The 13439-nt window shown below is 22.6% G+C and overlaps 3 protein-coding genes across 3 annotated transcripts; 2 read left to right on the forward strand and 1 right to left on the reverse strand.

Moving 5' to 3' along the window:
• Positions 1–5562: 5562 nt before the first annotated feature.
• LOC122852615 lies at positions 5563–6567 on the reverse strand. Its single transcript, XM_044152516.1, has 4 exons — positions 6408–6567; positions 6036–6314; positions 5827–5934; positions 5563–5749 (listed from the first exon to the last, which is right to left on the reverse strand). The coding sequence occupies exons 1-4, from the start codon at positions 6447–6449 to the stop codon at positions 5693–5695; spliced, it is 486 nt and encodes a 161-aa protein (XP_044008451.1). The 5' UTR covers positions 6450–6567; the 3' UTR covers positions 5563–5692.
• Positions 6568–7549: 982 nt separating this feature from the next.
• On the forward strand, positions 7550–8372 carry LOC122852614. The gene is made up of 3 exons (XM_044152515.1): positions 7550–7637; positions 7784–8158; positions 8256–8372. Exons 1-3 carry the CDS (start codon positions 7596–7598, stop codon positions 8322–8324), a joined length of 486 nt encoding a protein of 161 aa, XP_044008450.1. The 5' UTR covers positions 7550–7595; the 3' UTR covers positions 8325–8372.
• A 630-nt stretch (positions 8373–9002) lies between these two features.
• Positions 9003–13078, forward strand: LOC122852598 (ATP-dependent RNA helicase dbp2-like). Its single transcript, XM_044152496.1, has 8 exons — positions 9003–9188; positions 9395–9745; positions 9825–10478; positions 10553–10725; positions 10795–10854; positions 12245–12499; positions 12570–12815; positions 12900–13078. The coding sequence occupies exons 1-8, from the start codon at positions 9172–9174 to the stop codon at positions 12932–12934; spliced, it is 1791 nt and encodes a 596-aa protein (XP_044008431.1). The 5' UTR covers positions 9003–9171; the 3' UTR covers positions 12935–13078.
• Positions 13079–13439: the final 361 nt, after the last annotated feature.

Consider the following 13439-nt stretch of genomic DNA (forward strand, 5'->3'; position numbering starts at 1 on the left):
TTTGTATAATCAATGAAATATATATTTCCAGTTGTCCAATCTGATGTAATTGATGTTGCATTATCAAATATATTAGGAATTTGATTAATTCTTTTAAATTCATTATTATCATTATAGTTTATTACATCAAGCATTGCCTTTCCATCTAAAAAAATAATTGTTATTATAATATATTTAAACAATTTTTAATTAAATTTTAAAAATACTTTACCATAAATTTCAGGTGTTTTTAAAATATAAATATTATTATTTTTACAATCGGTAGTGAAAGTGTCAGTGTATTTGTATTTATTGTCAAATAAATTTGATGAATCTTTAATTTCAATTTTTGAAAGACTTTTATCGTTTCTAGGATATGGTAAAGTATAAAAATCATTTAAATTCGCGTACAGTAAAAAATTCGTAACACTTTTTTGCATTGAATTTTGATTGTTGGCTTTATCTAATTTTGCAACACGTGTTTTTGATAAATCTATAATCAAAAATTGTAAATTAAAGATATAAGTATGAGAAACAGAAAAAAATTAATTTATATATTACATACATGAATTAGAATTAGAAGGACAAGTTGAAGGAACATATAAAAATTGTCGATGTATACCTAAATTATCAACTAATTTAACAGCTAATTCTTCTGTACCATTTTTAAAATACAATGCCCTTCTGTAATAAATAATTATTTAAATAATATAACTATATTTTAATATATAAATAATAATTATAAATTAATTTACGTATTTCCATTTGATGCAATCCAATAAAAAGTATTATCAAATACTGCTAAGTGTAAAGCATATCCTTTGATTTCATAAACAACATCAATGTCATTATCATTTACTGGCCAATGAGAACCACCAATATTGGCACAATCTAAACAAAAAATAATTATTTATATTTTTTTTAATACTTTTATCTGGTAATTGGATACATACTCAATTTAGATATTTTATCTTCAGCATATTCAGCATAACTAATCCAACATAATTTATCATTTTCATAATCAATTGAAAAATCTTGTATCTGTTGATTATCTGGACTATTAAAAAAATAATTTGGACTACTATTTGATGATGTAGAACAATACCAAATATGAAAATCATCTGAAAAAAATAATTCTCTGAAAAAAAAAAATAACAAATACTAAATTAAAAAATTTATAAACATGCTTTTATTTAATAAGTAGTTTATGGTATAATAAATTATAATTAAAAATCGATAAATAATTATATGCTCACTTTTGTTTTGGATAAACATGAATTTTTCGAATATATAAATCGTCAGCAAAATTAGTAACAATGTATTTTAAATTATTAAAAAATTTATCAATAGCTTTTATTGAATATTTTCCATCATTAAATTCAACCCAATAAATATATTCTGTTGTCCAATCAAATGCAATTGATCTTGCATTTTCAAATATATTAGGGGTTTGATTAATTTTTTCAAATTCATTATTGTTTTTATAGTTTATCTCATCAAGCATTTGTTTACCATCTAAAAAATATTTACGATAAATAATGGGTCGATTAATTATATATAAAGATATTAAAAATGTGTAAAAATATTACGAGATGCTTTTAAAACATAAATTTTTTTGTTTAAACAATCAATAGTAGTTGCCCAATTGTATCCATTATCGCTTGGAATATTGTTGGATAAAATTGAAGAATCTTTAATTTGAATTTTTGATAATTTATTTTGAGAATATGGCAAAGTATAGAATTCAGTTAAATCAATGAATAAAAAATAAGAATCATCTGGATTTTTTCGTGGATCTAAAATAACAAAAAAGCTTAATTAAATAAATAAATATTTGTTTTCTTTATAGCTGAATCGTTTTAAATTTTTTAATTATATAATATACATAATATAAACTATTTGAAGCTAGGAAGTTAAAATATGAGAATTTATTTATTACGAATAATAAAAAACTAGGAAATGATAAAACAAATTTTTAAGTTATACTTATTTTTTTTTTTTTTAAATATGGATTGATTTGAATAATCAAATAATATAATAGTTATAATTTTTTAATACATACGTGGAACAGAAGGACAATTAAATGAGACAAAAAAAAAACTTTTATCAAGTTTAACTCGATCCAAATTTATTTCAACAGCTACTTCGTTGATTTTTTTAACATACAATTGTACCCTGTAGAAAAAAAAAAATAATTTTTCAAGTTAAATAATAGAACTTTATATTAATAATAAATTATATATTGACAAACTACTTACTTATTATTTTCATATGTACGCCAATAATACTTATCATTAATTATAGCCAAGCTCCGAGCATAATTTTCAATTTTTTCAATAATATCAATGTCTTTGGTTTTTAATGGTCGACTTGAAGTGTTGATATTAAAACAACCTAAACATAATATAAAAATATTTTAAATATTAAATTAGCAATTAATAAATAAATAAAAAATTTACTCAGAACAGAAAGATGTATCTTTGAATCAAACGTATTAGTAAGCCAGCATAATTTATCATTTTTATAATCGATAGTAAAATCTTGTATCACGTCTTTTTTAGTTTCATCAAAAAGACGAATTGGTTCAGTTTTATCAGACGAAATTGAATAATACCAAAAATCGCAATAGTCAAAGAAAAATATTTCTCTAAAAAAAAAAAAATAAAAACATTTAATAAATAAAAAACAAATTTACTCACACAAGAATAGTAAACTTACTTTTGATTTGGATAAACTTGAAGATTTTTTATATATTTGTGGGAAGTAAGATATTTTGTTTCATTAAAAAATTTATTTGTAACTTTTATTAAATGATTGCGGTTATTATATTCAGTCCAATATATATTTTCAGAATTCCAATCGATTGCTATTGATTCTGCTTTATCAAATATATCATAAATTTGATTTATTTTTTTAAAATTATTTCCATTGTATTGCACCACATCAAGTGTTTTTTTATAATATCCTATTAAAATAAATAATTTTAATGTAGAAAATAGTTTTTTGCTATTAAAAAAATAATAATAAATAATTAATAAAATATAAAATTATTTTACCATCAATTCCAGAATATTTTAATAAATACATTTTTTTATTTTTACAATCAATGGTCATACTTCCACTGTATTTATCGTTATTGGTAGATTCAAATATACTTGACAAATCTTTGATTTTAATTTTTGATAATTTTGTTTCACCTGTTAAGTTGCTATTTGATATCTTGTAAACTGCATTAGAAGGAGCTAGGAAGTTAAAAGATAAGAATTTATTTATTACAAATAATAAAAACTATAGGAAATAATAAAATAAATTTTCAAGGTATATTTTTTTTTTTTTTTTATATTCTTTATGATAACCTTGATATATTTTAAATGCGATGTATTTTTTTTTCATTGGAATTTTTACTTCTACGTGTCATATTTTTATTTATTTGATAATTTTTTTTTTTTTTTTTTAAATATGGATAAAATGAAAAAGAAATATTTACATATATATTTAAATTAAAATAATTAATATATTTTACCATTGCTTGGAGTTTCTTGAGTGGCTTTAATTGTAGTACTCAAAACCACCAGATAAAAAAATATTTTTAATGATTTTAATATGATCTCGTTCATCATGAGATTTTTTTAAATTATCAGAAAGAATTTTAAATTCAACTGAGCTTGATGAAAAAAAAAAATTACTTATTTCACTGTGATTTTAGAGACAACTGTTTAAATATTGAGACTATCATGAATATTTTATTTAAAAAACGAAAAAAGAAATAGAAAAAAAGGGGTAAAATATATTATGATGAATAATTTTAACAACTTTTTTATATTTATGATATCTGGACTCTTGACAAATAAAATAAATCATAAAAATTCTCATATTTTTTCATAAATATTTTTTTTGTAATAATATATTCAAGGATAACAATAAAATTTTTTTAATGTTAGTTTTTTCAAATGGTTAAATCTTTATTTAATTTTCAACATGATATAATATTATTTTTTTAAATAAATTATTCATTAGTATAATATAATTTTTATATTTTTTATTTTAAAATAAAATAAAAGTTCAGACACGTTCATAATAAAGTGTAGATGCAAAGTCAACAATCGGTGAAGTCATAATCTGAAAACAAAAAAATATAAATAAATAAAAATGAGGTGTAATTAAAATTTGAACTTACAATATACTTACAAGTGTAATTTTTCCTTCTGAAACAATATCTTCTCGAAATAATTTATTGCCATTTGATAATGTGGACTCCCATGTATAATGAGTGTCATTATCTTGGTGTATAACAGTCTGCAAATTGAAAAAAAAAATTATAACAAAATAATAAAAAAAGTAAATTATAATTATATAATTTTAATGATTAAATAAAAATGCAATTACCTCAACAGGTGAAAGATAGGTTTCTTCTTGAAATTTTTTGTCAACTTGAAAACTATTCGTAATATTTCTATCACCTACAGAGTAAGTCATAGTTATAACATCTTTATCAATCTGAACATTCAAAGTTGATATGCCTGGCTTTAAAAGCTTGACACCTTCCATTGCCTCTGGTCTAAATACTTTTTCTGCAAATTCTGATAAATTTTCTGATTTTTTAAAAATATAATCACCAAATGGATTAATCGTTTGTGAATCTTCAGCACCATACACTTTTAAAAAAGCCTGAAATAAAATATAAAATTAAAAAATAAATTTTTAATTTAATGTTAAATGAATGATCTATTTTTTAAAATAATTAACGAGAATTACCTCATAATAGCAAAACAGCAATATTATCATCAAGATACGCATGTTTAATTTTTATTTAATTTTTTCAAGACTATACTTGAGTAAGTTGTTGCAATTTTTTCGATTGTTTATATACAAACTGGCTCATGTTTAAAGAAAAGGGATATTTTCAACGAAAAACTCGCTAACTTATTTATCGATTACACGTGTTTTTTAAAATATTAATTGTCTGTAGAATGTTTAAAAAAAGTACAAATGATAATGTATATATATAATTGTTGTTTTATACTTTATCACCATAGATAGTCTACTAATTATTATTTACTTGTATAATTTCTTTTATTTGACCTTGTTATTTTCAAACAAATTAAAGTCGAATACTTATTTTACTTTTTTTTATCTATGAAAAATATTATTTTTACATTTAAAAAATTTATTATTAATGTTTATTCTCATTCATTTTATAATAATATAAAAAAAAATTTAATAGATTTTATATACAAATTATATATTTTTTATAATTTAAAATTACAAAACGATAATTTTGCCTGAGGACAATAAAATTCAATAAAAATATATAAAAAAAACAATTAGCGTATCGATTAAAAATGTCAGAAATTAAATAACGTGATAGATTTGAAAAAAAAAAAAATATATATTTAACACGATGATAACACGTGATCATCGGTCAAACATTTTATCTAGCTTTTTTAGCGATTATAATAATAATTAATAATAATAATTTTAATTTAATTATTAAGAATATCGTGAATATTTTATTTAAAAAACGAAAAAAAAAAAAAAATAGAAAAAAAAGGGTAAAATAAATAAAATATTTTATTAATCAAATGTTATTATTTTCAAGTGATTAAATCTTTATTTAATTTTTAACATTATACATAATAACATTATTAATTCTTTAAATAATTTTTTCATTCGTATATAATTTATATTTTTATTTTAAAAATAAAATAAAAGTTCAGACACGTTCATAATAAAGTGTAGAAGCAAAGTCAACAATCGGTGAAGTCTGAATCTGAAAAGAAAAAAAAATATGATTAATAAAAATAAGATGCAATTAAAATTTAAATTTACAATATACTAATTACTAACAACTGTAACTCCTTCATTTGTGAAAACTTCTTCTCGAGTCAATAAACGACCAGTTGATAATGTGGACTCCCATGTATAATGACCTTCATTATCTTTGTGTACAATAGTCTGCAAATAAAAAAAAAATATATAGGTATATATATAACAAAATAATAAACAAAGTAAATTAAAATTATATAATTTTAATGATTAAATAGAATTGCAATTACCTCGGCAGGTGAAAAATAGGTTTCTTCTTGAAATTTTTTATCAAGTTGAAAACTATTTGTAATATTTTTATCACCAACAGAGTATGTCAAAGTCATAACATCTTGATCAGCTTGAAAATTTAAAAATGATATGCCTGGCTTCATAAGCTTGATAACTTCCTTTGCCTCTGGTCTAAATACTTTTTCTGCAAATTCTGACAAATTTTCCGTTTTTTTTAATATAAAATTACCAAATGGATTAATCGTTTCTGACTCTTCAGCACAGACCTTGACAAAAGCCTGAAATAAAATTAAAATGATAAATTAAAAAATAAATATTCAATTTAATGTTTAATGAATGATCTATTTTTTTAAATATTTAACGAGAATTACCTCATAATAACAAAACAGTAATATTATCATTAAGATACGCATGTTTAATTTTTATTTAATTTTTTTCAAGACTAAACTAAGGTGTTGCAATTTTTTCAACTATTTATATACAAAATGTCCAATGTTTCCAGAAAGAGGACATTGTTAGCAACAAACTTGTTAACTTATTTATCGCATTTATGCATATTTTCCTCTAAAGCAAAAATGATAATGTATAAATAATTGTTGTTTTATATTTTATCAATAGATAGTCGACTAATTATCATTTACTTGTATAATTTTTTTTTATTTGACCCCGTTATTATTAAACAAAATGTTCCAAGTCGAGTACTTGTTTTACTTTTTTTTTATCTATAACAAGGATAACAAGGATTATTTTTCAATTGAAAAAATAACCTGACCATTAAAAAAATAAAAATTTATTAATTGTTTGTTTATAGAAAATTTATTACTAATGTTTAATAATAATATAAAAAAAAAAATTATACGTATAGTTTAGATTTATAAAATGGTAATTTTGCCTGCAGGCAAATGGGGACAATAAAATTTAATAAAAAAAGAGAAGAAAAAACAATTAACATATTGATTAGAAATATCAGCAATAAATCACGTGATAGATTTAAAAAAAAAAAAAAAATTCAACATGATGATAACACCACTGGTCAAAACATTTGATCTATTTTTTTTTCTGACATTATAATTAATAATAATATAAATAATTATATTAAAATTTTTGTTTTAAATTTTTTTTAAGACAATATTTAACAATATATAAATATTTAATTTTCGACAATCCACCAAATTTTAAATCAAAGGTTATCAAAGGTCAAATAAAAATTGAATAAAATATAAAAAAATTATTATTAAATAATCAAAATATTTCATAATGATGATCACGTGAGATTATTAAATAGCTATTATAGACATCACCTTTTTTATTTTGTATATTTTGCGGAGAATTATAATCAATATTATATAAAAAAAAAACATCATCCGATTGATGAATATATTATATAAAAAATCAGGTGATCGATAGACATTGGATCATCTCGGACAATCATCCCTTTCCTCTTAAATTTCATCAAGACAATTTGAATATAAATAGTCGAAAATTTTTTAACAATTTACACTCAAGTTGTTGTTCTTCTTCAAGTTTGATTTCAACGAAAAAAATAAATAAATATCATCATGCGTGTTTTGGTAGTGATTATGATGTTCTGCGCTTATGAGGTAAGTTAATTTTATTTATTTTATATTTAAAAAGTTGATATAATTTTTAAAAATATATACAATTGTTTTAAAGCTTTTAAAATAATTCTAAAATACAATTTTTGGTAGAATTTTATTCTAATTGTTTTAATTTTTTTTTATTTCAGGCTTTTGTACAAGCACATCATTGCGGTAAACCAACTGAAACAGAGACTCGTTACACTTTGAAAGAGGCTAAATCGTTCGAAACATTTGTAGAAAAAGTTTTCGGATCAACTTCAGCTGAAGTTGCCAAGCAAAATTTAACTGAGTTAACTATTCGTTATGATGGAGAGTATTATTATTTGAAATACATTCTTGGTGATCATGAAGTCGCCAATAAATTCCGTCCCAATGAACCATTCGATGAAAAAACATGGTTTGGAACAATCTCGACTACTGTCAATGTAATTGAAGTCAGACATTTACAATTTTTATCAACATTGTCAAATGGTAAACAATTCACCCGTAACTATGATTTTGATACAACAAAATTAAAGATGGTAAGTAAACTTTTAATTAAAAGAATTATATTGTCTTTGAATTTACTTGTATTGTAACTTTTTAAATATTCAATTTATATTTTTTTTCTAATTTCAGACAGGTAATTCAACATCTGATGTTGATTGTACTTTTGAAATTATTCTTGAACGTACTAAACATGAATAATAAATTTTCATATTACTTTACATTTATATGATTCAATTGAAAAACTGGAAAACGAAAATATATTTAAAAAATGAAATGATTGTCTTTATTAAAAAAGTTTATAATAATTTGTTAAAAGTTAAAAAAAATGTCTTTAACGAACAAAAAAAAAAACTTTAATTTGTAAATTTATATTAGTTTTTTTTATAAAAAGACTTGACATTTAATTTGTCAAATTTATAAAAAATATATATAATATAATTGTGATTTAAAAAAAAATTAAATAAATGTTTTTTATACTTGAATTAAAAATTTTATACTTACCTGATTATTTGTGATACTTTGCTTTACTATTACATTATTTTTGAATTTTAATTTATTCATATTACTTTTCAAGAAGAGCCATTAGTCATAATTTTAAATTAATTTTGAATAATATTAATTATACGTTAATGGAAAATATTATGTTAAAAAAATCAAATTTATTTATATAATTAAATAATGTTAACTTTCTTGTTGAATATTTTATTTTTATAATTGTTTAAAAAATAAACATCAATTGGCACATATTTAAATTTGAATTCAAATATTTTTTACACTAGCTAGGGTAAATGGCTACCTGTCCAGGGACAAAATGGCCACGTAATTTTTTTTTTTTTTCCAACATGCACGCCACATACCGGCCATTTCTATGATGTCAGGTTTTTTCCCTCGCGGTTAGAGAAAAAATTATCGCTTGCTCAGCCCTAAACTCCAAAAAAAAAAAATAAAATAATAAATACAATTATTTATCTATTTTTCTTAAAGTATCCCTTTTAACTTGTGTGTTTTATAAACAAATATTTTTTCATACAATAATAAATTAACAATGGGTAGATATCGCAGGTAAGTGTTCTAAATACAAATAAGAAAAAAAAAATTGAATAAAAAAATTTGTATTGTCAGTGGCGTCTGAAAAACACTTTGAGCGTCGCGTCTTGTTATTCATTCAATATCAATAAATAAAAATTGTTAATAATAACAGCTAATAATTAATAATAATATATTTTTTTATCATAAATTAAATAATAATAATAATTTTGTTATTTTAGTCGTAGTAGAGATCGTGATCGTAGGAGAAGATCAAGAACAAGATCAAGAAGTAGATCACCAATGCGTGATAGACGTAGTTGGGCAACTGGTAGTTTACGAGATCGTGTTAGTCGTGGTGGTAGACATCAACCAGGTGCAAGTTTACGTAAACCAAGATGGGATCTTGGTCGTTTAGAATCATTTAAAAAAGATTTTTATGTACCAAGTGATACAGTTATCAATAGAGATCCAAGAATTATTGAACAATATAGAAGTGATAAAGAAATCACATTGAGAGGTAAAAATATGCCAAATCCAGTATTTACATTTGAAGAAGCTGGATTTCCTGATTATGTCATGAAAGAAGTCAAGTAAGTTTATTAATTTTTATTCAAGGTAAACACGTGTTTGTTAATAACAATAATAATAATGATTTAATGTTAAAAATAGACGACAAGGTTTTAAAGAACCAACATCAATACAAGCACAAGGATGGCCAATAGCATTGAGTGGACGTGATATGGTAGGAATAGCATCAACTGGATCAGGAAAAACATTGTCATATGTATTACCAGCAATTGTACATATTAATAATCAACCAAAGTTATTAAGAAAAGATGGTCCAATTGCATTGATATTAGCACCAACAAGAGAACTTGCACAACAAATACAACAAGTTGCTGATGATTTTGGACATACATCTGGAATTAGAAATACATGTTTATATGGTGGTGCATCAAAAATAAATCAAGCAAGAGATCTTGATGGTGGTGTTGAAATAATTATAGCAACACCTGGTAGATTACTTGATTTTTTAGAATCAAATAGAACAAATTTAAAAAGATGTACGTATTTAGTACTTGATGAAGCTGATCGTATGTTAGATATGGGTTTTGAGCCACAAATAAGAAAAGTTATTGAACAAATTAGACCAGATAGACAAGTACTTATGTGGTCAGCAACATGGCCAAAAGAAGTACAAGCACTTGCTGAAGATTTTTTAAAAGACTATGCACAAATTAATGTTGGATCATTACAGCTATCAGCAAATCATAATATCCTACAAATTATTGATGTTTGTCAAGATTATGAAAAAGAAAATAAGTAATTATATTGTTTTATTTATGTTTTAAATAATATAATATTATTTGGTTATTTATTTATTTTTATATTTTTAGATTGAGTACATTGTTGAAAGAAATTATGGCTGAAAATGAAAATAAAACAATTGTTTTTATTGAAACAAAACGTAGAGTTGAAGAAATAACAAGAAAAATGAAACGTGATGGATGGCCAGCTGTTTGTATTCATGGTGACAAAACCCAACAAGAACGTGATTGGGTTTTACAAGGTAATTAATAATTATTTAATAAATAAACAACAACAATAATTAATATAATTTTTTTTTTTACAAATAAAGATTTCAGATCAAGCAAAGCTCCAATTTTAGTTGCAACAGATGTTGCAGCACGTGGTCTAGGTAAGCCAAAACAACTCTACCAATTAAAAATTATAAAAAAAAAAAATTTCTCTTTATATTTTTCCAATATAAATTAAACAAATTTAATAATTAAAAATAATAATATCATTTGTCGTAACAAATGAAGCATTTAATTAAAAAAAGAATTCAATTGTTGCTACTTTTTTTTTTTTATCTTTTTTTATGTCAATTCAATCTACCAATAATAAAAAAAAAATAATAATTACAAACATAATAAAATCTAACGCGACTGGATGTTTGTTTGGATTGCAGAGGCACATTGCGCGCAGGCCTACGCCGGGTAATGCAAAAACAAATGCAAAAATATACAAATCAACAACAGTGATTTAGTTAATTTTATAAATTTTTATTTATTAATTTATTATTAATAATAAATAATATATAAAAATAAGGCTCTTCATTTCTGGTTGGTTTTGTGTTGGATTATCCAGTTTGCATTGTCTGTGGTGATGGCTGCTGCGCCGTGCCTCATTGTAAATATTTATGAAAACTAGTAAACTTCATTGGAATTGGTTATTGGTACCAATTGGAAACATAAATATACAATCTGTGTATATGACAATGGGATGACAACATTGATTATATATTATCAAGAAAAATATCAATATGAAAAATAATGCTGACTCTCCTTTTTTTGTTTTAAATAAAACAAAAAATAAATAAATTAATTGATTATATAATAATTAATTAATAATAACTGGAATAAATTAAAGTGAGCATCATTGGTTGGTTCAACATTGTTGGATATGGCGCAAGGCTTTGAGTGACTATCTTGATTGACTTTAATCTCGAGATCTACGCACTGCTAGCCGAGCCTGCCTGTGTTTATCTGACAGCTCTTCCAACTCCCTTCTTGCTCGTGTACGTCTTGATTATGATCATCATTTATTATTGATGATTTAATTATCCTCACCCGACTGATAATTTTTATTTTTTTATTTAATTTTATTCACATTATTTATTTAGTATGATTGTTTATATATTTTTTTAATTTTCTATTATGCTTTTTTTGTAGAATCTTTATTAATTTTTTTATATAACTAATTTTATTTTTCATTTTATTAATTGCCTTTTTTTCATTTTACCAAAAGTTTTAGTCCTATTATTTATTTATTTTTTATTATACAATAATAATAATAATTAAAGGGGTTTTTTTTTTTATTAATGGGAATTTTTTTTGTGGTTTTATAAATAATATTTATCTTTTTATTATTTTTTTTTTTTTAGGATAATTATTTGACGGTATAGATGAATTAAAAATAATAAAATTATTCTTTGTTTAATAATTAATCATAATTTAATTTAATTTTTTTTTTTTTAATTTAATATTTAAATGATTTATATTAATATGATATTTCGTAAATTCCAGACGTTGAAGATGTCAAGTTTGTTATTAACTTTGACTATCCATCATGTTCAGAAGACTATGTACATCGTATTGGTAGAACTGGTAGAAGAAATTGTACTGGAACAGCATATACATTTTTTACACCACAAAATTCAAATAAGGCTAATGATTTAATACAAGTATTGACTGAGGCTAATCAAGTTATTCATCCAAAATTACGAGAACTTGCTGATAATAGAAGCAATTGTGGTAATGGTGGATTTGGAAGACATCGAGGTAAATTTTTAATACTTGTTTGATGATTATTCATTATTGATATCTTTATTTATTTTTTTTTTATTAACAGGTGTAAGAAATAAATGGCGTGGACGAGGTGGAGGTGGTGGTGGTGGTGGTCGTGGTGGAGGTGGTTATCCTGGTGGACGTGATAGAAGTTTTTCTAGAAGTCGAAGCCGTAGTCGAAGCAGAAGTCGTAGTTACAGTCGTGATAGAAATGGTCGTGGACGTATGAGAAGTTATTCACGTAGTTACTCAAGAAGTCGCAGTCCACCACCAATGCATCGTGGAAAATTATCACCAAGTCCTGGTCCAGGTTAATTATCATCAAAACAAAATTAATATAAATTATTTTTAAATTAAATCAATGTTGTAATAATATTTTTTATTTATTTTTTAGTTATTGGAAAAAGTTATTGGAGCAGTGAAAGATGATTATCAAATAATAATTAAAATACTAAATTGAGCATTTGTGAATTAAGAATTAATAACACTAAAATTAACAATAATGTTATTTTGACAAATCAATAATTCTTAAATAATTTTTCCATTATGATTATTAATTTAATAATGACAAAACAATACAAATTAACATTTAATAATCATACATAATTATATATATATATTTTTTTTCTTTTCTTTTTTTTTCAATTCATAAATTAATATTCCTAGTTAATAATAAAATTTAAAATTTATAGATTTTTCATTTTTTTTTTTTTTTTTTGTTTTTTCTACAACAATCATTGTTAATATTATTATTAATTTTTTTTTTATTTGTTTTCTCGCCAACTGTAAATTTGTCTGTATTTTTTTTTTGATGTTTTTTTTTAGTTTTATATTTGACAAAATATGTAAGTGTCATTAGATATTAAACAAATAAAATTGAAAAAAAAAAAAAAAACAGTCATCGATTCATTCCTCTATAGAAAATAATATAATT

The sequence above is a fragment of the Aphidius gifuensis genome, linkage group LG3 (assembly GCF_014905175.1).
Source record: "Aphidius gifuensis isolate YNYX2018 linkage group LG3, ASM1490517v1, whole genome shotgun sequence".
NCBI lineage: Eukaryota > Metazoa > Arthropoda > Insecta > Hymenoptera > Braconidae > Aphidius > Aphidius gifuensis.